We start from the raw sequence: 25,369 nt of genomic DNA, 5'->3' as shown, positions 1-25,369 counted from the left end.
AACAGGAAGGATGGGAAAATGGTACTACATCATGTACACTCGACCATGCACCGTGGATGAATGCGACTTTCGACAGGTCGTTTTTTACATGCGTCATGGGCTAGACAGTATGGCGTACGACCGAGTGTGTACGTTTAAGTCCGCCGACTTGGAACCGTGCCACTCCCCCTGAAGTTTGCGCAGTCAGCTGCGGGTAGCGCGTTCGGCAGTGAAGCCACACTCTTGGTTGAGGCAGAATGGAGCGTGGCGCGTCCTTGACCGGCAGGTGGCGCTCCGCAAGCACACGCGGGTCCCGCCCGGAAGGTCGGCTTCCTGCTTCCCGGTATGCCAGTCGTTGCCCCGACCCCGCTGTCGCGAGTGGTGACACGCCACAAGCACAGCACTGGGCGCTCGCCAGCGCCGCGCACAGACTCGCTGCCCCCGCTCGCTAATTATACCCCGTGTTGCAGCCACACCTCCGTCTCCGGTTCGAGAGCACTTAAGACCCGTCCCATTTCAAATATTTCCATCCTCATTCCTCCGTCACGTTAGATGATTCCAATAGATTAGTGGACGTCGTTCACTATCCGTAAAACCATTAGTACAGTATTTGTAGAATAGCCATATTCCGATACTTCTGCCCCATCGTCGCTGATTCTGGAGAGTTTCGTGAGCCTTCGTGTAAGTCAGTCCCATACTGAGGTCATGAGCTCTGGGCAAATGCGGTAATCTCACTCTTGGAAGTGGTTTGCTGTTGTCTTACTCCTATCTGCCGTGAAATGTCAAATGCATTTCTGTCTACCTTAATTACGAGTAATCTCCTGAAATTGTTATGAGATCAGTTATAGTCTGCACTCATTATTTGTTTAACCGATAATTTCTTAACCTACCTTACAGATCGACAAAAATATTCCGAGTTCCAGCAGTAGGAGTATTGCTCATTCACATATTTACTTAACTTTTTTGTGTTAATAACAGTTTGTCCCCCCCCCCCCCCCCCCCTCCCATGAATCATGGACCTTGCCGTTGGTGGGGAGGCTTGCGTGCCTCAGCGACACAGATGGCCGTACCGTAGGTGCAACCACAATGGAGGGGTATGTGTTGAGAGGCCAGACAAATGTGTGGTTCCTGAAGAGGGGCAGCAGGCTTTTCAGTAGTTGCAGGGGCAACAGTCTGGATGATTGACTGATCTGGCCTTGTAACACCAACCAAAACGGCCTTGCTTTGCTGGTACTGTGAACGGCTGAAAGCAAGGGGAAACTACAGCCATAATTTTTCCCGAAGTCCTGCGGCTTTAGTGTATGGTTACATGATGATGGCGTCCTCTTGGGTAAAATATTCTGGAGGTAAAATAGTCCCCCATTCGGATCTCCGGGCGGGGACTACTCAAGAGGACGTCATTGTCAGCAGAAAGAAAACTGGCGTTCTACGCATTGGTGCGTGGAGTGTCAGATCCCTTAATCGGGCAGGTAGGTTAGAAAATTTAAGAAGGGAAATCGATAGGTTAAAGTTAGATATAGTGGGAATTAGTGAAGTTCGGTGGCAGGAGGAACAAGACTTTTGGTCAGGTGAATACAGGGTTATAAATACAAAATCAAATAGGGGTAATGCAGGAGTAGGTTTAGCTCTGCAGATGATGAAGAAATTGATGATATGTATGGTGAGATAAAGAAATTATTCAGGTAGTGAAGGGAGACGAAAATTTAATAGTCACGGGTGACTGGAATTCGATAGTAGGAAAAGGGAGAGAAAGAAACATAGTAGGAGAATAAGAATTGGGGGTAAGAAATGAAAGAGGAAGCCGCCTGGTAGAATTTTGCACGGAGCTTAACTTAATCATAGCTAACACTTGGTTCAAGAATCGTGAAAGAAGGTTGTATACATGGAAGAAGCCTGGAGATACTGGAAGGTATCGGATAGATTATATAATGGTAAGACAGAGATTTAGGAAACAGGTCTTAAATTGTAAGACTTTTCCAGGGGCAGATGTGGACTCCGACCACAATCTATTGGTTATGAACTGTAGAGAAGAAGAACGGGTAGCTTTGAGGGATGAAGTAGTGAAGGCAGCAGAGGATCAAGTAGGTAAAAAGACGAGGGCTAGTAGAAATCCTTAGGTAACAGAAGAAATATAGAATGTAATTGATGAAAGGAGAATATATAAAAATGCAGTAAATGAAGCAGGCAAAAAGGAATACAAACGTCTCAAAAATGAGATTGACAGGAAGTGCACCATGGATATATGTTTACAGGTATTTTTCTTTGAATATATTGGATAGACCATACCGTCCACAGGATTGGACAGTAGCACGAACGTAGAAAGACCCACCAAAATTCAAAAGGCACTCACAATAACGATGCACTATCACATAATCGCGCTATATGAAATTTGTGCCAGTGCAAAACAATTCTTTGCCGGAATAAACTTCAGTGTGGTGTGCAGTTACTAACCATGCTTAGTGTATTTTAACCACATCTAAGCAGTTCACAATCTTAGCCATTTTGGAAGTGTTTCCATGCTTGGCACGAAAGCAAATGATTATGCCCTTTTGGGTCCAGATAAACTGCTCCATTTCTGCATTATGACAATAACTGCACTGTTTTCCGCATCGCCTGAACACTCTTCATGTACCCTCCACTGATAGTGCTGCCACCTTCTGTTTGTGAGTGGTTACTTTACAGTGCCATTGAACATGGCATAGTTGCATTTATATGACTGGAGCATGTATATTGAAATATGCTATATCATGTGTCTACATAAAAAGCCTGGTTTCAACATTAAGTTAAAACATCAGATAGGCTATTAGAGCATGTTTCTCATCCAACAGATGTTGATACTCTGATACAAGTGAACAGTGGTTTGATAAATAATTTTCATTGTATATAGATTATTCCTTATGGATAAATAATAATTATAAAAAGTATTTTGTTTTGCAGGTTTTCCTTGAACAACGTACCAAGGAAGAAGTCCAAATGCTTGTTGGTGCCAGGACCGGTGGAGCTACACCATTGGTAATGGCGTGCCGTAATGGCCATTATGATGTTGCGGAATATCTTGTGGAACGTTGTGGTGCTGATATAGAGCAGCCAGGTTCAGGTTAGTCTGGGAAAACATTCACTGTAAAACTTTTGTCTTCTGTATAGAGAATGGTATTTTAAAGGTGAAAGCAATATTTCCCATTCTCTGAAGTTTGTGCATCTGGAACCCCCAAGGAATGTTTCAGAAAATTGCATTTATTAAATTAAAATCATATTGAACTAGGAAATGCATTTTAATACATTGCTGTGTGTAACATGGTATTCATTTTAGTGGCTTTTGCTAGATCTGCTTGTGTGTTCATGTAATAACTTCTTGTTCCATTCCAGGTAAAATCCTCAGAAGATATATAAGATATATCTGTCACTGTATCTTTTCGTCATTGTACTAAATTGGGAATGGTGTTGTTGGTGTTGAGGAGGAGGATGGGAGGGTAGTAGTAGTAGTAGTAGTAGTAGTAGTAGTAGTAGTAGTAGTGTGACCTGCCTTAAATGTAGGACTGAGCGATAGGTTTGGTATTTAACCCAGGACATTGATACTCAGTGTGTTGACCAAGAACATCATACCTCTTTTTCCTTATCTGGCTGCTCAATTACTGCCGATAAAAATTTCTTATGCCAGCAGGATTGAAACTAAATGTTTCCATGTTAAGGATGCTGCTTTGTATTAATGACCTTGACGGTAGAGGAAGATTCCTCATTCCCATTAAAGTGCTCCTGGGAGAAGCCTGAATTGATGTCATGACTCCTTTTAGGTAGCTGATAAATTAACAAAACTACAACCATCCCCATGCTGAAATTTTCATAAAAATACAATGATAGGCCTTTGCAAATAAAGGACGGACGTCGTTAACCCTCTGCTTACCAGAAAATCTGTATAGGCCTTGCCTAGCATTTAGGGCTTTCAGGCCCGTGTTGTTTAAATTGACACAAATTGATACTGTCGTAATTACGTAAGATGTGAACATCTTTTGAGATATAAATTCTTCTAAAATAATTTTTTAAGTTTTACATTTATACAAAATGAAATTTTTATACTTTTACTGCTGGCTTATATTCTTATTGCAAATTTGTGCGGAGTCTACAGACAGTAGCAGAATATTCTGAGCATACAGGTTTGGTGTACTTATAACATGTAATTTGACATTTACTATCTTTCTACTCTACACAGTACGCCCATCTTCTCCTGTTCTAAGCTGGTGGTTTCACTGCCCTCCCTGGATCCAGTGCTACTGACGAAGTCATTGACTTCTTTATCGCTGCTAGTTGCTTTCCCAAATTGATGTTAGAAGTTGGACATCTCAGTTTCTTATTGGTATCCAACATCATCGAAATTATGTATGCATTCATTACACATACATCGATCATGTTGATGAAAACCACCAATGGGTAGCACCTTGTTTTATCACTTCACACTGTAGCATCACATCTTCTGGTCCATGGTGTCAGTGCCACCCTTTGTGTCATTGTATTTCATTATAACTTCAGGCTTTGTTATTTGTGATGGTGACACCATTGGGTGATCATGAAAAGAGCTAAGGCCGTAACAACTTTGTTTTTCTTGGGAACATAAGAGGCTATCATCACACCTGGTTGTAAACCAAATAATATGGTGTATACGTCACGTCCTTTATTTTTATTAAAATGCCAGGCAGTTCACCTTTGTTTTTTCAGATTAGTACCAACTAGTGTTAGATATTTTGACAGCAAATAATGAGCTGACTCAAGAGATGTAAAAAAATTATCAGAGATGATATTATGTCCAGACTTTTCAAGTTCAGTCACAGGGTTTTCAAAATTACATGGCTCTAGTTTCCTCCTTCTTCCCCAAATACACTTTCATCTTCCAGCAGTAGCTTGTTGCTCTGTTACAAATTGCCCAGAACTGTATTCTGTATCTACCAGGTTTTGACGGGATGTATTGTTGAAATGGAGAGCAACCTCGAAATGTGACCAGCATGTTCATCTCAAAAATTTCTGTTGTTGTCAGGCTACTGCACTTTCAAAACACAACACCCTCAGAACAGCATGGAAGTTTGTTGCGAGACATAATTTCTTTGAACAGTAGTTGGCCATTCTGAACATTCCAGATCTGACTTATATCTTCATTTCTTGACTTGTAAACTACAGTCAGGGTCAGAATACCAAGAAACTTTTTCATGTCATGCATATCCATATCCATCCAATCCTCGTAAATGATTTGACCTACCTTGTTGGTCCACATGCACACTTTGTCAGTGAGGAGTACATGAAAGAACAACGCAAAACAGGATTCTTCATCACCAATCATTTTGATCTTCACCAGAAATTTCAGTTTGAGAAGTTGTAGCCCATATTTCATTCCCATTACAAGAAAACAATAAGTCACACTCATCAGAATTTGTACTAAATTGATATTCTTCATCTTCCTAAAGGGATTCTTCATGATCATGAGCTTTGTGGAGTTCTGAGTTTTCAGCGACATCTACCTCTTTATCATCATCATCAGTGGAAGATTTACACTCACTAGGTGGATTTTCAGAATCAGAAGACTGCTCCAGCAATTCCCTTATCCCATCAGCTGATAGTCCTTGTCTCCTTAACATTTTCAGTTTGTAGAACAGACAAATGTTGAGAAATAATGTGTGTGCATGAAGAACAAAGATTTTAACTATTGGCAAAAGTAGCCTTTTTAACCCTTTAACTGCTCTGGACACTTTCACGCGCGCACCACCAGTCCTTCTACCTGGTACTCTGAACGTGTCTACGCGCAAGCTTGAAGGACTCGTGGCGCATGTAAACACGTTCAGAGCACACAGGGACAGGTACAAAGGTGCGTGTGTTAACACGTCCAGAACAGTTAAAAGGTTAATATCATTTTAAGATTTGACTTTCTGCCTTGTTTTAAGGACAGTTTTGGCCTACTGATGGCATATATTGTATCTTACAGTTACGCAGTTACAGTAGCCAGTTTTCTTTAATGGGATCAGAATTTTTAATTTCTTCAATTGAAATCTTATCCAGGCCAGATGCCTAACCCATTCTCCTCTTCCCAAAAGCCGTTACAGATTCCTTTAATGTGAATGGTTTAGAAACATATGTGCTTTTTGGATTGTCTTTGTCTTGCATACAGTGGAAGAAAATTGTTTTCCCTTTAATGATTTGCTTTAATGCTATAATTGGCGCCTGGTTTCCTACATTAACTATTTCAGTATCAGAACAGCCTCCAGGCTTCTCCTGTTCGTTTTTAACCTACCTAAAGTTGTGCCTCATTCAGAAATAAACTATCTGTGGTCTTACTGCTGGAAAAATCTGGCACACAATCAGTCTGTGTTGGGTGTTGGTAGACATGCAAGCACAAGCTTGAAGCATCACTGTGTGTGTTTCACATTGGCACTTCAGAAGTGGAAGGATTGGCAAGTGAATCACCTTTTAAAGGGGACATTCAAACATTACAATGTTGGTGCCCTATGGGAAGATCCTTCCATGTCGCCCTTGGTTTTGAGCAATAGATACTGAGGGAATCCATATTAGTTTCAGGAGGCAAGTTGTTCATTGCCAAGAACTGTTGTGCGAACACAGATTACTTTCTATAATTCTACAACAAATTGATGTAGGTGAGATGTGTGGAAGGTATTTCTTGTTGGCTACAGGTGATAATTGAACATGACCTTAGGCCCATCCTTGCCTTTCACTGTATGTTTGCAGAAGAGCGTAAATAATAAAAATGATTATACAGCAGTTAGTTGGTGGAACTGGTGTGGACAAAAGTTTGTCAGTGATCATTGGACACAACAAAAACATTATCACAAAAAATAGTTTTCGATAAGGGAAACAACATATGAATCATGTCCAGAAATTAAGAGTATGGAATTGTTCAAAAGAAGAAAAGGCAATATAGTTATGCATAATTTTACACATTCACAGGTGTACACGTACTAGTTTTAAAAATAGTCACCTTGGTTCTCAAGGCACTTTTTGAACTGAGGGCTCTTGCTGATAACTTCATCAGTGAAGTCTCCTGCCATCTCTTTGGCCCATTACTTGACAGCACTTGGTTCTTAATCATCAATAGAAAACGTTCTTGTACCATAAAAAACTTCAGAGATGTTAAAACATGAAAATCTGAAGGTGTCTGATCAAAGCTGCGAGCGGTGTGGTTAATGATGTACATACTGAATGAATCAAAGAGCTGCCTTCTGGTATTGGCTGTGTGGAGGATGTGATTTGTCGTGCAACAAGCGCAGTCCCTTTGTTAACATTCACCGTACTTTGTTTTGTATCACTCAATTTTTTCAGAGTTTCACTGTACTGCACAGTATTAAAAGTATCTCCCTGGGACAGAAATTTAATGAGGAGAATCCTCTTAGAGTCCCTAAAGACAGGGGGCATGAGCTTTTGGCCTGGGGCGAGGGTTTTGAATTTCTTCACCAGGATGAGTGGTGTTGCTCGTTGTTGCTACTGCATTGTCTCCTTTTCAGGGATGTAGTGGACCACCAATGTTCTGTCACAAATCATGATAGCATCAACTAATTGTACACATTTTATTTCAAAGGTTGTGAGAAATTCCTGTGAAGAGGTGATTCTGTCGACTTTGCTTGCGAGCTGTCATGGTATCCATCTTGCAAACAATTTTTGAAAACCAAGTGTATCAGAAAGGATTTCATGCAGAAGAAATCTGGAGATTTCTGGAAACGTTGTGTTCAACTTGCCCAAAGCCATTTGACAGTCCTCATGAATCATTTCTTTGATCTTGTCCACAGTCTCATCAGTCACAATTGAGGACCTCCCTAAGCTTTCTTCATTGTGAACATTTATCCAGTCAGCCTTACACTCTTGATACCACTTGCACACATTAGTACGATCATCACATAATACCCATAAACAGTTTTGATTTCAGCAGAAAATCTGGAAAGCTGCATTTTTCTTTCCAAGAAGAAACCAGATTATGCTCCTTTCGAAATTTCCTTTCAGATTGAAACTGTTTGCTGCACACTCGGCTGCATAGTGAAAATCTCATTATGCTCCTCTTGTTGAACTGGAGGGATTCAAAATAGTAATTCATTTCAACATGGCATTACAATTCAAGTTTTCCGCCAGCTGAGTGCTACTGTGCGTTTCATTGCCAACACCTTGTCTCTCAATTTAGTGCTGCCAAATTTGTCTAAAGAAATGCCCTTGAGAGTATGCGTACTTTCTTGACATGCCTTGTATACATCTTATGAAACTGGGTGAGTTGCATTACTTAGAAAATTAAATTTGGACTTGGATTGAGTTCAGACAGAAGAATGTTAGTATTAATTATTTCAGAGTTTGCTAAGCTTTATGTTCTTAACAAGCCACTTTAACAGGGCACAGTGAAGTGGTAAGGATAACAGGAAGTTACTCTGGTTCCTGTGGTTGCACCTCTGATCTATAGCAGCCGACAAGCACTATGTATGATGAATGCGTCTTCTATGTCTTACGAGAGTTGGCACAACTTCTCCTAGATTTCAGCATAGATTGAAAATTAATGTACCTTTCCTTGCTTTCCTTTTCTCCTATTCACTTCTTTCTCTCAGTGAAATAAATATCTGAAAAACACAAATTCCGTAACTGGGAAATGATTGCTAGTCTAGTCGTGCTGGTTTCAGCATATAGACTGTAAATAAATTTTATTTCCTGTGAATTAGCATGGAAAATGAATTGTATTACATTTTGTGAAGTGTATATAGGCTTCTTCTCTGTATTTATGTATTTGTGTATGTGAGCACAGTGGACCTTTACACTACATTGAACTGGAGTAATATGCTGGTTCACTGTTTCAGTTATGTTTGATGGCGAGACCATAGAGGGGGCTCCCCCTTTGTGGTGTGCTGCTGCAGCTGGGCATCTCTCTGTCGTCAGACTTCTGGTTAGGCATGGTGCATGTGTCAATAATACTACAAGGACCAACTCCACACCACTCCGAGCAGCCTGTTTTGATGGCCACTTCGAAATTGTTAAATTCCTTGTTGACAACGGAGCAGGTGATGACACCATCAGTAACATAAACTTATCAAATAATAATCCATTTTAAAGTGTGAAAAGTCAACAAAGTTATTTTGTTTCACTGGTATTTACTTACTAAAAACTGGCCTTTGGCTTGTCAGGGCAGCATCAGCTGACAGCAATTAGTGTGGTGCGCAATAGAGTAGAAAAATCTGAACTGTGACACACAAAAATATTACCAGTTTACAGAATCTTTCATCATGGACACTAGCTAGAAATTACAAATTAAGTGCTCGTCACTTGTGTTATATAGCAAATATATTAAAAATAGTTAGTGGCCTGTACTTACAGTGTGTTAAAACTGTACATAGAAAGAAGTTGAGAGCGGATAAACTAAAAAGTAAATAGTGGAGGATCAACAATGCAAGGAAAAGATAAATTGCTACTTACAGTAAAGATGACATATTAAGTTGCCGACAGACGCAGTGAAACAACACATATGCATTAACTTTTGCCTAAGCCTTCATCAGAAAAGGAAACACTTAATAAATGTCTCCACTACGTAATAAATCTGTTATATCTAAATGAGATGTGAGCCATGATACTGCATACATAAAATAGTTTTATAACTGAACTGTTACAGAGTTTTTTTTGTCAGTTATACAATTTTCCTAAATATGGAATAGTATACTAGGTATATAAATTGTAGGTGGAGAGAAGAGGGGGGGGGGGGGGGGGGGAGGAAAGGAAAGGAAAGGAAAGGAAAGGAAAGGGAAATGCCTCTTGATATCAGCTGCATCAGGTCTTTGTGTGGAATCAGCAGCAATGAATGAAAATGTCTTCCGGACTGGGATTCAAACCTGGGATCTCCTGCTTTCTAGGCAACTGCTTTAACCACTGCACCAACCAGACATACTGTTTCTCACAATTGTGCAGACTATCTTGGTACCCCTCGCAGCCGACCACATTCCCAACTGATGCCACTTAGCCACAGTTCCTGTCCATGTCCTCCATGCTCGCTACTTTGATGTTCCCACAGGAGGTCGGAAATGATTGTGCATCTGCACTCAAGATGGTGGACCCATTGCCCATCAAGGTGAGTGAATTATATGATTGAATGCTTGGTGTCCATTCTTTCACCTCAGTGGACAACAAATTCCTGCGGGAATCGCAAATTAGTGAGGATGGAGGACGTGGATGGGGACTGCGGATAGGTGGCGCAAGGTGGGAATGTTGGTCGACCAAGGGGAGTACCAAGATAGTTCACACTATTGCGATAAATGCTGTGTTCGGGTGGCATAGGGGTTAATGCAACTGCCTAGTAAGCAGATCCCAGGTTCAAATTCCAGTGCAGCAGAAATTTTCACTCGTCGCTGCTGATTCTACATAAAGTGCAGCTGACATGAATAATCCCTTCACTTTAGTTTCCTTTCTCCTCCCTCCACCTTCAGTTTATTTAATATGTAGCACAGTTATGGATTCTGCATAATGTCTGTTCTTTCAGACCACACATTCATATAGTACACCAGTTGTTTCTAGGTGTGACTATTACTGCAAAAATGGGCATAAAGGTGTGGCAGGATCTGTTGTCTTTGTTTATTGTGCACTTTTTTGTCAATTAAGTCGGGGCTGTAGCCATAGCCAAATGCAAAGAATTTCATTGTGCCTAGTTGTGTAATGAAATCATGTTTTGAAATGTGGATAGGAGGGAGATGATGCACAATGGAATGGAAGGCAGTAGGTTTGTATGATGTTTGATATTCGGAAAAAAGAGCATATTACAGTGTCTCTGAAAAAAGAACATATTAGAGTGTCTGTCTTCAGTTTTCTGTAGATTTTGAAACAACATTCACATGTTCTGGTCTCTGTTAAGATCAAGGAAGTTCATGTACTTCCACCAAGCTCCTTAGTAAAATGTGGTGTTGTGTTGAGAGTTTATATGTCATGAGAATGTTCTAAGCTGTCTGGTGGTGACAGTCCACAGAGACTACTGAGCAGAGTGGCGCAGAGGTTACCACATTGGACTAGCATTCAGGAGGATGACAGTTCAAATACCTATCCAGCTATCCAGATTTAAGCATTCCATGGTTTCTGTAAATCATTTAAGGCAAATGCCAGGATGGTTCTTTCAGAAACGCTATGGCCGTATTCCTCCCTCAACCTGTAATCTGAGCTTGTGCTCAATCTCTTATGACCTCATTGTTCATGAGATGTTAAACTCCTTCTATAGGCACAGTTTAATGCTTACATATATAAAGAAATATTTACACTGTGAAGATATTCATCTAAGAATAGCTTTTCAAAATGGTACGTCAAAATTTCTGCCTCTACATGGCTGAGAGAATACATCATAGCCGAGCCATCTAAATGCTTAAGAGGGTTCTTTAAAATTGAAAATAACTTTGTTCCAGGCACACTTGAATGACATGGCTTGTCTCTTCTACTTCTGCAGGGTAGACACCAGCTCCGCATAGCGATACTTTAAAGTGGTATGAAGTTCTTTTATTGGCATGTTCGAAAATGTTGTTTAACCCTTTGCACTCCATAATGCAGACTCAGGGTGTCTCTGTGCACTTGTTTTTAAATTGTCTGTGAGTGCGCCACAAAGAATTGCATGACTCTTTGTGGAAACAGTGAGGTACCTGATCGACAGTTAAGGTGTACGTTAAAACAAGAAATGCTCTTTCATTCAAAAATATTTACTAAAGCTGAACAACACACAACTTTTCATTGTGTGATATTTGTTGAAACTTGATTCCATCATCTTTTCACTCGCACTGTGTACAAATGAATCCATGTTGTCATTTTTCCTCCGAAAGGACTGTGCGTGGAGACCTATCCATTTTGCACCAACTTGAACATAAGAATTAAAACCTTTCTCACAGCATGAGTGCCACAGTTAATGTAGGCTTCCCTAGATAGCAGTATTTATTTATTTATTTACATTTCTAGTTCAGTAGGACCAAATTGAGGAGCAAATCTCAAAGGTCATGGAACGTGTCAGTACATGAAATTACAACATAAAAGTAATAACAGATAAAAATAAATGTTCATGAATCTGAAAAAATTTAGTCCGTAAGTTAAGTAAACGCAATCAGCAATATAATAAGAATCTACTTAATTTTTCGAGGAACTCCTTGACAGAATAGAAGGAGTGGCCCATGAGGAAACTCTTCAGTTTTGATTTGAAAGCACGTGGATTACTGCTAAGATTTTTGAATTCGAGTGGCAGCTTATTGAAAATGGATGCAGCAGTACACTGCACACCTTTTTGCACAAGAGTTAAGGAAGTCTGATCCAAATACAGGTTTGATTTCTGCAAGTATTAACTGAGTGAAAGCTGCTTATTCTTGGGAATAAACTAATATTGGTAACAAGAAACGAAAATAAGCAATACACATATTGAGAGGCCAATGTCAAAATACCCAGACTCATGAACAGAGGTCGACAAGAGGTTCGTGAAGTCACACCACTTGTTGCCCGAACCGCCTGTTCCTGAGCCAAAAATATCCTTGTAGAATGGGAAGAGTTACCCCAAAATATAATACCATACGACATAAGCGAATGAAAATAAGCGAAGTAGACTAATTTTCGTGTCGAAGCATCACTCACTTTTGATACCGTTCGAATAGTAAAAATGGCAGTATTAAGTCTTTGAACATGATCCTGAACGTGGGCTTTCCACGACAGCTTACTATCTATCTGAACACTTAGAAATTTGAACTGTTCAGTTTCAGTAATCATACGCCCGTTCTCTGAAATTAAAACGTCAGGTTTTGTTGAATTGTGTGTTAGAAACTGTAAAAACTGAGTCTTACTATGATTTAACGTTAGTTTATTTTCTACAAGCCATGAACTGAGGTCATGTATTGCAATATTTGAAACCAAGCCAGTGTTGCACACAACATCCTTTACTACCAAGCTAGTGTCATCAGCAAACAGAAATATTTTGGAGTGACCCGTTATACTAGAGGACATACCATTTATATAAATAAGGAACAGGAGTGGCCCCAACACTGATCCCTGGGGCACCCCCTACTTTACAGTACCCCACTCAGATCACTTCACAGCCGTTATCAACATTGTGAATAATGACCTTTTGCTGCCTGTTGCTAAAGTAAGAGGTGAACCAGTTGTGAGCTACTCCCCGTATTCGGTAATGGTCCAACTTCTGGAGCAATATTTTGTGATCAACTGTGCAGTGTTGGTGCCTAGTATAGTCAGATTCACATTGGAGCATATGAGAGCTGTAAAAAAAAAAAAAGAAAAAAAAAAGTGTTGAATGAGGCTTTGCATCTGAGTGGAAAACAAAATTTGCAATGTCAAGTGCCACCTGCCATCCCTTTGGCATGGAAAAAGGTTAAGGTAGATAAACTTATTATGATTCATTGATAAAGTCTGTTGAATTTACAATACAGATTGATAACCTGTGGACAGTAAAGAAATAAATGCAGACTTGTTGTGCAAGTGCAACAGACTCTACTGTTATAGTAAATGTAATATAATGCTCAGCAGTTTTTAGGTTTGACATTTTGTGAGATTTAGAAATACATTGGTAATATTGATAAAAATTTAATTGAGCTGCAATTGGTTATTAGTTATTAAAAATTTTCTCTCTTGTTTACTTTTCTATTTCTCAGTTTTAACACTTATTTAGTTATTTTCATTTCTACAGATATTGAAGTGGCAAATAGGCATGGTCACACCTGCCTGATGATTGCTTGTTACAAGGGTCACTTTCGGATAGCCAAGTTTCTCCTCAGTCTGAACGCCAGTGTGAACAGGAAGAGTGTTAAAGGCAACACTGCTCTTCATGACTGTGCTGAGTCAGGCAGCTTGGAAATCCTCAAGTTACTTATTGCACATGGCGCTCAAATGGATGTAGACTCATATGGTAATTGCACCTAAATATTTATTCTGTTAAGATAGTGTTTTACATGAAAATTGTTTGACATATCATATTTGAAATGTGTTTTTCTATTGCAATTAACAATATATATTACTAAAAACTACTTGACTATGAACCAATGAAAACAAGTTTTTGAGAGGGCTCAATGGGAGCTACAGTACTATGATTTTTGACTTGTAGTATCTGTTAAAAAGTCATCAATGAAGTATGAGTTTTGGATTGTTAAATTCTTTGATTTTAGTTTATTTGAGATATAATAATCATTAAAATTTAGAAGCATATGACAACGCAGTATTACAACTAAAAGAATGGTTGGTTAGAAGAAAGGAAGAGGTATAAAGAAGGCAAGTTAAAGGTTAAATAGGAAACGACAAAGTCATTCAGAACACAGGGTAGTGAGACAAATTTCAGTTGGGTTGAAAGGAAAATCCTACAACAGGCAGAATTTTTTTTTTTTCAGATACTGGTTGATTGTGCGAATTGGATGTAGAACATAACAATGGATTTATGTTATCCTGTTACCACTTATCCACTGACAACAATAATTTGACATAATTGTTCCCAGCACCATAATTGTTCCTTTCAGACAGACAGGTGGATAACACTGCCACTCCATCACATTTATATGAATTTCATGTGAGGCAACATTTTACATTGTTAAAACAGTGGCTTTGTTGTGGTTTGCTGACAGTGACTTCATGCCAAATTCAAACATCAATCATGTTAGACAGTAGTTATGTTTTTTGGTAAAAGTTAAAATGTGGCATTTGTCACCAAGTAGGTCTCGCTTATAATAAGTATGGCTTTCTACAGGTGAAGTAATACAATTCATTCCTTGTCTGGACATGATGTAATTCTATGTAAGATGTTTGAACTAAAAATCTTTTGCTACTTTTTGTAACTTACTATCTTTCATTCTTACTGCTGCTGGAAAGAAACCAACTACTACTTTAAGTAGGAGTTACCATTTCATTGAAAACTGAATTTGGTTTTTATATTTACTATACAAAATTAATTCATTAATGTTAAAAAAGCATCTCAAAACAAGATACGCTATGGAACTTGAGACAAATGAGATCCACTTATTATGCAAAACATTAAAAAATGGAACATCAAGCAATATAGAAATAAAATTATGTATTTTGCTGCAGGCATGACGCCTCTTTTGGCTGCAAGCGTTACTGGGCATACACATATTGTAGAATATCTAATTAAATTACCAAATCTTGTATCCAGACATGAGCGTGTTGATGCTTTGGAACTACTCGGAGCAACATATGTTGACAAAAAGCGAGATATGATTGGTGCTCTGGGTCTTTGGAAAAGAGCAATGGATGACAGGTAAGCCTGTAATCATATTCTTCTGATTTGGTATTTTGTAAGTTGTTGATCTTGTGTATTGTTATGTTCTAATAAAGCAACAGTCATAGCACTTTCTTGGACTGTGAGATCCGTGCTGCCTTTCCAGTCCATATAAATATGTGTTGATCTTTGGTTCTGATATTTAGAAGCATTTGACTGAGAGTGCTTTGAATACAACTCTGTAAATGTTTAGCATTGGTAATGCATGTCACCAAACACCTCAAAGCCTGGCAGCCTAGTGTACCACAGCTAGGGTTATTGAAGGTTATGCTACTATGTGCAGATTTTTGGGACATTGGTATTCTGTCCAAGGTGAAATTATATTAGGAGTGATCAACTGAAGGAAATCAGGCAGTGGCTCCAGGACATGGGTTAAACCTAGCTACTTCTGCACACTTTTATCCATCCATTGGCTGTACAATAAATTAACATGGAGCATTGAAAACCAACTTCTATTTATTTCTATTTCATGATAATAAATTGCAGAACTTCAGGATCAAAAGCAAAAATGATATATAGTATGGCTGTGATAAATGTGATGCAACAATAAAGGCCAAATTGAATTTAAATCAGGCCAAGGATTTTGCTGAAGAATAGAGCAGTGTGGGAATGCGGACATAACTTTTATTCTAAGAAACAAAATTAAAAGGAATATTACGGATATTGTGCCATCCTTGTTTTGAATTTAAATGAAATATATTTTATCAAATACAGTCCAGTGTATGTACAAAAGTGCTCACATTTTAATGAAGAGGTAGAAGAGCTCTATGAAAAGTTATAGAAAATGACATATGACAAGTAACAACAGTAGCAAATGACGACGAAAATCTCTGTGCAGACGTTGGATACAAACTAAAGAAAAGTTATTCGTATGGAAGCTTTGGTTCTGAAAACAGAAATGACTGAAATTAGTGAAATTTTTTCCAGAAAAATTCGTTTGTTCTTAGCAAATTTTTCTAGAAAAAATCACACAGTATCTTGGCAAAGCAAGGATTAAATGGAACTAACATGAAATAGGTCGCATTTTGCTAGACAGTATAAAATTTACAAGATTTGTTCATCCTAAACCACTTAAGAAACTCCCATAATTACAGATGCATAATATGGAGAACAAAAAAAAGTACAAGGCTAGAAAGAACAGAAAGGCAGAAATGGAGATTTTAATTTATTTAAGAGTAGTCTACTAGGGGCAACAGATTCAGGATATTAAAAGGTCAGTATTACATAAATCTGGGCAGAAGGGGCATCTGTTCAGCAGAGGTACTTCAGAAAACAGCAAGAGATGTTTTAAAAAAATCAAATGGAACAAGGCAACTACTGAAGAGGGGGAAATACTTTCAAGCAAATAATGAGACAAACATTATAGAAAGTGCTGATAAATGAAATTGTTAAGGAGTTTCATCAAGGATGTGAGAAGTTACCTCATAGAAATGATTGAAAACAGTTGGAATGTGAAGAAAACTTATTTCACTTCTGTCACTTATGTTGGGTAGACACCACATTCCATCAATTAAGATGGCAGAGAACACAGCAATAAACAACTGAGAGAGAACTGTACAAATATTCAGAAATTTCTGTAAATGTTTATATAATTCACCGAACGAAAGCGCTGGCAGGTCGATAGACACACAAACAAACACAAACATACACACAAAATTCTAGCTTTCGCAACAAACGGTTGCCTCATCAGGAAAGAGGGAAGGAGAGGGAAAGACGAAAGGATGTGGGTTTTAAGGGAGAGGGTAAGGAGTCATTCCAATCCCGGGAGCGGAAAGACTTACCTTAGGGGGAAGAAAGGACAGGTATACACGCTCACACACATACATATCCATCCACACATACAGACACAAGCAGACATATTTAAAGACAAAGAGTTTGGGCAGAGATGTCAGTCGAGGCGGAAGTGTAGAGGGAAAGAAGCCTTTCCAGCAAACCTCAACCTCCTCTCATTGCACACAAACCCAGTCTCTCCCATCTACTCAATCTCCCACTTCCAGCTCCACTCCCTCCAAAACCTCAAAATCCCGATCAGCACAATCTGGAACCACAACACCCTAATTCAGTAGTTAACCTTTCCTCCAAACCTCTCTCCCAATCCGAAACCTCTGTCCTATCCAAAGGCCTCACCTTCAGCCCCACTCCCAGATTCAACCAAACAGCCCTTGTCAAAGATTTACTGTCCTACACTCGTACTCTCTGCTGGAAATATCACTTTGCCACGAAGAAAAATGATCCTAATCCTACTCCTAATGATCCAACTCCCCAAGACACCATCCAAATTGAACCCTGCCTGGAACAGTTCCGTCCTCCGTCACAGCGGGACCCACCTCCTCTTCCTCAAAATCACCCTCTCCAAACCTTCCAGGAATTTCTGACTTCCAGGCTTGCATCTCAATCCTTCTTAAAAAAACCTTAATCCTACACCCAACATCACCACTGCTGAAGCCCAGGCTATCCGTGATCTGGAGGCTGACCGATCCATCGTCATTCTTCCGGCGGACAAGGGTTCCACGACCGTGGTACTTGATCGTGGGTAGTATGTGGCTGAGGGACTGCGTCAGCTTTCAGACAACACCACATACAAAGTTTGCCAAGGTAACCCCATTCCCGATGTCCAGGCGGAGCTTCAAGGAATCCTCAGAACCTTAGGCCCCCTGCAAAACCTTTCACCTGACTCCATCAACCTCCTGACCCCACCGACACCCCGCACCCCTACCTTCTACCTAAAATCCACAAAGCCAATCATCCCGGCCGCCCCATTGTAGCTGGTTACCAAGCCCCCACAGAACGTATCTCTGCCTACGTAGATTAACACCTTCAACCCATTACATGCAGTCTCCCATCCTTCATCAAAGACACCAACCACTTCCTCAAACTGGAATCCTTACCCAGTCTGTTACCCCCGGAAACCATCCTTGTAACCATTGATGCCACTTCCTTATACACAAATATTCCGCACGTCCAGGGCCTCGCTGCGATGGAGCATTTCCTTTCACGCCGATCACCTGCCACCCTACCTAAAACCTCTTTCCTCATTACCTTAGCCAGCTTCATCCTGACCCACAACTTCTTCACTTTTGAAGGCCAGACATACCAACAATTAAAGGGAACAGCCATGGGTACCAGGATGGCCCCCTCGTACGCCAACCTATTCATGGGTCACTTAGAGGAAGCCTTCTTGGTTACCCAGGTCTGCCAACCCAAAGTTTGGTACAGATTTATTGATGACATCTTCATGATCTGGACTCAAAGTGAAGAAGAACTCCAGAATTTCCTCTCCAACCTCAACTCCTTTGCTTCCATCAGATTCACCTGGTCCTACTCCAAATCCCATGCCACTTTCCTTGACGTTGACCTCCACCTGTCCAATGGCCAACTTCACACGTCCGTCCACATCAAACCCACCAACAAGCAACAGTACCTCCATTATGACAGCTGCCACCCATTCCACATCAAACGGTCCCTTCCCTACAGCCTAGGTCTTCGTGGCAAACGAATCTGCTCCAGTCCGGAATCCCTGAACCATTACACCAACAACCTGACAACAGCTTTCGCATCCCGCAACTACCCTCCCGACCTAGTACAGAAGCAAATAACCAGAGCCACTTCCTCATCCCCTCAAACCCAGAATCCCCCACAGGAGAACCACAAAAGTGCCCCACTTGTGACAGGATACTTTCCGGGACTGGACCAGACTCTGAATGTAGCTCTCCAGCAGGGATACGACTTCCACAAATCCTGCCCTGAAATGAGATCCATCCTTCATGAAATCCTCCCCACTCCGCCAAGAGTGTCTTTCCGCCGTCCACCTAACCTTCGTAACCTGTTAGTTCATCCCTATGAAATCCCCAAACCACCTTCCCTACCCTTTGGCTCCTATCCTTGTAACCACCCCCGGTGCAAAACCTGTCCCATGCACCCTCCCACCACCACCTACTCCAGTCCTGTAACCCGGAAGGTGTACACGATCAAAGGCAGAGCCACGTGTGAAAGCACCCACGTGATTTACCAACTGACCTGCCTACACTGTGATCCATTCTATGTGGGAATGACCAGCAACAAACTGTCCATTCGCATGAATGGACACAGGCAGACAGTGTTTGTTGGTAATGAGGATCACCCTGTCTCTAAACTGCCTTGGTGCACAGCCAGCACATCTTGGCACAGTGTTACACCGTCCGGGTTATCTGGATACTTCCCACCAACACCAACCTATCCTTGCCCTTCAGTATATCCTCTCTTCTCGTTATCCGCCAGGCCTCAATCTCCGCTAATTTCAAGTTGCCACCACTCATACCTCACCTGTCTTTCAACAACTTCTTTGCCTCTACACTTCTGCCTCGACTGACATCTCTGCCCAAACTCTTTGTCTTTAAATATGTCTGCTTGTGTCTGTATGTGTGGATGGATATGTGTGTGTGTGCGAGTGTATACCTGTCCTTTTTTCCCCCTAAGGTAAGTCTTTCCGCTCCCGGGATTGGAATGACTCCTTACTTTCTCCCTTAAAGCCCACATCCTTTCGTCTTTCCCTCTCCTTCCCTCGCCCACATCCTTTCGTCTTTCCCTCTCCTTCCCTCTTTCCTGATGAGGCAACCGTTGCTTGCGAAAGCTAGAATTTTGTGTGTATGTTTGTGTTTGTTTGTGTGTCTATTGACCTGCCAGCGCTTTCGTTCGGTAAGTCACCTCGTCTTTGTTTTTATATATATTTTTTCCCACGTGGAACGTTTATATAATTCGAGTCACACACAGATGACGGTGATGGTGGTGATGTAATTATTGAAGTAATGCCAGACAAACTGTCTAAAGTTATATGAAGTCTGAAGCTAACACTAAGTAAATTAAAAAAGGCCATGTAACACTACGCTACTGCGTACGATACTTATTAAATCCTGTACTGTGGTAAGTTGACGGGCTTCACCTTATAAGAAAGGATTTTGGTATATATGTTGACCGCGTGTACCAGAATGGAGGCAAAATCAGACTTTCACCCACTCAGTAACAACAATGATGCGTCAAGCAAGCCTGAAGTGCAACTACACGTTATGACGGACAAGAAACAACACAGCAGATGCTAACAATTTGTTAATAAAACGGTCGCCAGCCTAATTAGGCATTAACTGAGTTTCTTCCCTGTACAAGTTGCTGTACTTTCATACAAAACAACACGTAATAACACTGCATAATGTGGTAACTTTTAGAACCAGAAAATCTACTGAACTAATAATTTCACTTTCTGTACTAACATGGACAAGCCATAAATACACAACAAAACACTATAATGTTTACTACAAACTTCGTACTGTCTATTGATCTGATTAAAATCGGGCATAGGTTACCCTAGAAATAGCACTTTCGAAACACACATACAGTGTCAATTTTGATAAATGTAAAACACTGATAACTTTTGGGTTTCATATTGGCTTTAACTTTACTGTTCTAATCAGTTTAGAACACTTCAGAATTCAAATGAATAAAAAAAAGGGGGGGGCTGAAACTGTTATGATCACTGTATTGAAACTATTATCTATTGAAAGCATTAAGCACTCAAGATTTCCAATATATGAATTACTACTCTTTTTATCATATTTCCTGTTCATTTAACTACCATTATTTTCGTCTCAAATTAATTAAACTTCATTACTAAACCAATTTCAACGTTATCTTCCAACTTTGTCAGACCTATATATTCATTAACAACAAAGTTCTTTAAACATCATTCTAACATAGATAGGTCTGCAGGTAAGTATCATTAACATAAACTTTAAATCTTCATTTCGGGACACTCGGATTGCACAACATGTGGAAAGGACCCTGTCTAGGTTAGTGATGAGGATAATTAAATGATAGGACAGTTCTGGTAAAAGTTAAGTTGTTATTGAACAGTCAGGAACAAAAGTAACACTGGTCCACACGAATACAGTACTAAAAGTTTCAACCTGTTCGTGTCGATGCGGCGGTTGGCGGGCGGCGAGATGGCGAGGTGCAAAGCACACATACAATCACACATACAATCACAGCTATGGCTCTTGATGTATTGGCACTTTGCTTCTTCTTAGCGTCGCAATACTTTTCCATTTAGTGCCTATGGAATATAGCCATGCTGTATAGTCGTCGGAAACGGCACATCCGAGGCTCAATGAAATCACTTTTTCCAGGAGAGCCTCCTCGATCCAGAGCGTGCTTCTCAGACCGATGCCCAACTCCGACTACTACTGCTGAGCCCGTTATGCCGTGCCACGCCCGCGTGCATTTTCCCGCGCTCGCCTGCCATCCACCTTTTACCGCTCCCCTACAGACAGGGTATTCACCAAAGGTTTTGCATTCTACATATCCTAATACATTGCCTATGTATGGACCAGGCGCACAATTACAACTTTAACATCTTACAACAGTTTCAACATTTCTTACATTTCCATTTTGTTATAATATTGCTTGCAATTTGACATAAACATTAATATTCACATCGAAAATTGTTTACAGTTTCTTTAACATAATGACATGAAAATAAAAAAAGAAATGAAATCAGAACATCGCTTACACTAATTTATCGAAAATCAGAAGAAAAAATTATTATATGTACAGTTGTTGTTGTTACAGCCAGAATGATCCAAGGAATATAGAGGAGGAGAGAGAAGAGGAAGTGAAGTGATAAGAATTTAACGCAGCAATTAAAGATTTGAGCTGAAACAAACAAAGCACATGAAGTGGACAGTATTTCTCCAGAATTGTTTGGGTTCTTGGGAGAACCAAGGAAATAATACTCAAATTTCAAAACAGATATAACTATCCCAATTCTGAAGAAGGCAGATGCTGACAGATCTGAGCAGTACTAAACTGTCCAGTTAACAAGTCATGGCTATAGAATATTACAGTGAACTACTTACGAAAGGTTGAAATGACAGATGATGACCTTGGGAATACCTGTTTAGCTTCTTGAGACATGTAGGAATACACAGAGATATGCTGACCGTAAAGCTTATCTCTGAAGGTAGGAAAAAAAAAATTGCAACAAACATTTATAGCTTTTGTAGATTTAGAAGGGGAAAAAGATCTTTTGATAGTGTTGACAAGAATACACTGTAGAATTCTGAAGATATCAGGGATAAAATTCGAGGAGCGAAAGATCATGTATAACTTGTACAGAAACCAGACTGCAGTTAAGAGGTACAAGACATAAAAGAAAGGGAGTAGTCATAAAGGGCGTGACACAGGGCTGTAGCATATTCACTACTTTATTATGTCTGTTCATAGAGCAAGCAGTAAAGTAAATGAAGAAGAAATTTGCAAATGAAATTGAAGTTCAAGAATAAGAAATAAAGTTGATGTTCGCCAGTGATATTGAAACTTAAACACCACTCACGGGTTAACCCTTGGGCATCTTCTGACTGGCGAACTACTGCATACAAAGCAGTATGAGTAGTGATCTATGATCATAGGGCATGTGATCAGCCTGTTGCAAGAATCTTGATGGTGCATCTGCTTTATTCTAGCAGCTCCTCAACTGGCCTCAAAAGGCTGAATGGACTGCATCCAAAGACCTCCCTTCCACAGAATAAAGAACCTGAGATGGTACTGTAAATTGAATGCAGGTCCTTCAGCACGGAAGGCAGTAGCACTAACGTTTGGGTTTCGAAGTGGTTTAATTGTTCTGTTGAAGATGGCAAAGAACTTGGAACATCCAATGAGTGAAATGGGAACTATTTTAAAAACAGGTTGTGAGAGTAATATCAACAAAAGTAAAACATGGGCAATGTAATGTAGCCAAATTAAATCAGGTGATGCTGTGGGAATTAGATAAGAAAATATGACACTAAAAGCAGTAGATGAGTTTTGCTATTTGAGCAGAAACATGACTGATGATGATTGAAATAGAGAGGATAAAAATTGCAGACTGTCAGCAGCTACAAAAACATTGCTGAAATACCTATTTGTTAACATCGAATATAAATTTGTTAGTTAGTAATTTCGGAAGATATTTGTCTGGAGTGTTGTCCTGAGTAGAAGTGAAATGTGGATGGTAAATAGTTCGAATAAGAAGAGAATAGAAGCTTTAGTATGTTCTGCTCCAGTAGAAAGCTGCAGATTAGATGGGTAAATTGGATAAGCAATGAAGTCGTACTGTAAAATGAGGTGAATCTGATGGTGTAAATCTGATAAACCAATTCTTTAACAGTCAAGTATCTGACTGTGACATCTTACCAAGAACACTGCAGCTGACCATTATTGCAAATTCCTGACTGGTTTGTCAATAAAAATGGTGTGTTGGAAAGTATGGGACCAGCAAATGGCATCGTCAATAGATGTGCAATTCATGTGCTGCACTCGTGAAGTAAATGCCACATGGTTATAATTAAAGTGCAGTTACGCAACAAGGCCCAGTATGGGCTGTAATTATTGTACAGCAACGAAACTTGGTAGATATTCTAGTGTGTTAATGCAGAACCAATTTATGCTGGAAAAAAATTGTTCCAACTTATCCCACCAGGTACAAATCAGGAACTGTGATTGTAAGAAAAATGAATAGAAATGTTTCCATTTGTAATGGATTAGGAATGGGACATGGGCAGAAAAAATGACACAAGTGAGAAAGTAGTTTAATAAACCACTACTTACACTATTTGTTCAGTATGAGCACTGGAGATAGATACTGTACAGTGCCAGATTTGCACCTGGTGGCCAAAATTGGAAGCAATTTTTTTCCAGCATAAATTGGTTCCACATTACAACACTGACATATCCATCAGCTTTAGCTGCCATACGAGAATTACAGCCCACACTGGACCTCCAAGAATACTTCAACTACTGCCATAAGGTACATCAGTAAGAAAACTTCTGCTGGCATCGGGTACTTCCTGTGCGTAATTGGTAAGTTGTAATACTTTTACTTGCATATGAACATTTTAAGTGCTGCTGTTTCATTTTTTTGTTTATTGTTAACACCTCTAAGACATTATGTGTGCTTCATTACGAAACCGCATTTTTGTAGGGTGAATCAGATAGAAGTCCAACTACAACCCAAAATTTCTTCCAAATGTTCTGAAGACTGCTAAATCAGAAAAATTGAGCATTCAGTGTCAGAACAACATATAGTTCCTTAAAAGACAATGACATACTCAAGAACATACGCAAATATAAAATAGATGGCCAAACATTGTTAGCAAATAGTGAGTAAAAAATCTGGTTGAAGGAACATTGCATTACGCGAAATGGGGTTTCCTTTTAGGAATTGTGATTTTAGGGACACTGTACAGTCATATCTTAATCAAGCAGAACATATTGAAAAAAAGATTTCATGATGATCAACTTGATCATAGGTGGGTAAAATGTTATTCGAAAAGAAATGAGAAATGATGGCAAGAGCAAGTGAAAATGCAAAGAGGGCAAGGGTGGCAGTTATGTGAGGTAATAGTGAGTGATTGTTTTAAGAACCTTGAGGGGTCATTGAATGGTGTCCCTCCCTCCAACATTATAAACTGTAACAAGAATATTATTTGTGATGATCCTGGACAATTGGAAGTAATTAGTGAAGCAGCAGTTGCAGATGGCACAATCCTCCCATCCTACATAGTGGGCAAAACATCCCTACTATACTTGCACAGGAGGTGGTTTAATCGGTGCAGCTTATAATAAAAATTGAAGTGATTGGCTTGACCTAACAGTGTTTTGAATTGTGCTGCATTGTAATTGTCTTGCCTTATGTCCAGCATTTAGAGGGACTGAAAATGATGATAGGTAATGATCTCTTGAGTCATCTGTCACTTAACATGATTATAGTATGCCAAGAACATGACATTCAGTTTGTATCTCTGCCACCTAATTTGTGTCAGCCACGTGAGGTGCCCATTTTTAGACCTCAAAAAACTGGCCTGGAGAAACGGGCTAGATGACTGGAAAAGGAAGAATAGAGGGGTGGTAGAAAAATCTAAATTTCCTAGGTTGTTGAAAGGAGCCTTTAAAAATATAGCCATTGCTTCTAAATATGATGTTATATCAGGGCCCAGAAAAGCAGGATTTTTCCTTTTTGCCCCACTAGTTATTTCACAGATCCCAGAAAAAACACACATATTTGAAATGCAATTGAAAGAGGTTCACTGCAATGAAACAAAAGGAATGCTGAGCGAAGCAAAGCAAAGC

The 25,369-nt window shown here is 39.8% G+C and overlaps 1 protein-coding gene across 1 annotated transcript in view; it reads left to right on the top strand.

Moving 5' to 3' along the window:
* Window positions 1–25,369, top strand: part of LOC126412207 (protein fem-1 homolog CG6966) — a 133,680-nt gene that overhangs the window by 88,122 nt on the left and 20,189 nt on the right. The window contains exons 2-5 of the mRNA XM_050081690.1: window positions 2,917–3,076; window positions 8,802–9,002; window positions 13,640–13,858; window positions 15,025–15,214. Of these exons, the coding sequence (XP_049937647.1) occupies window positions 2,917–3,076; window positions 8,802–9,002; window positions 13,640–13,858; window positions 15,025–15,214 (770 nt within the window). The remainder of the gene's footprint in view (window positions 1–2,916; window positions 3,077–8,801; window positions 9,003–13,639; window positions 13,859–15,024; window positions 15,215–25,369) is intronic.

The sequence above is a fragment of the Schistocerca serialis genome, chromosome 7 (genome assembly GCF_023864345.2).
Source record: "Schistocerca serialis cubense isolate TAMUIC-IGC-003099 chromosome 7, iqSchSeri2.2, whole genome shotgun sequence".
NCBI lineage: Eukaryota > Metazoa > Arthropoda > Insecta > Orthoptera > Acrididae > Schistocerca > Schistocerca serialis.
Note: the sequence above shows the minus strand (reverse complement) of the source record. Positions and strands in the feature narration are given on the sequence as shown.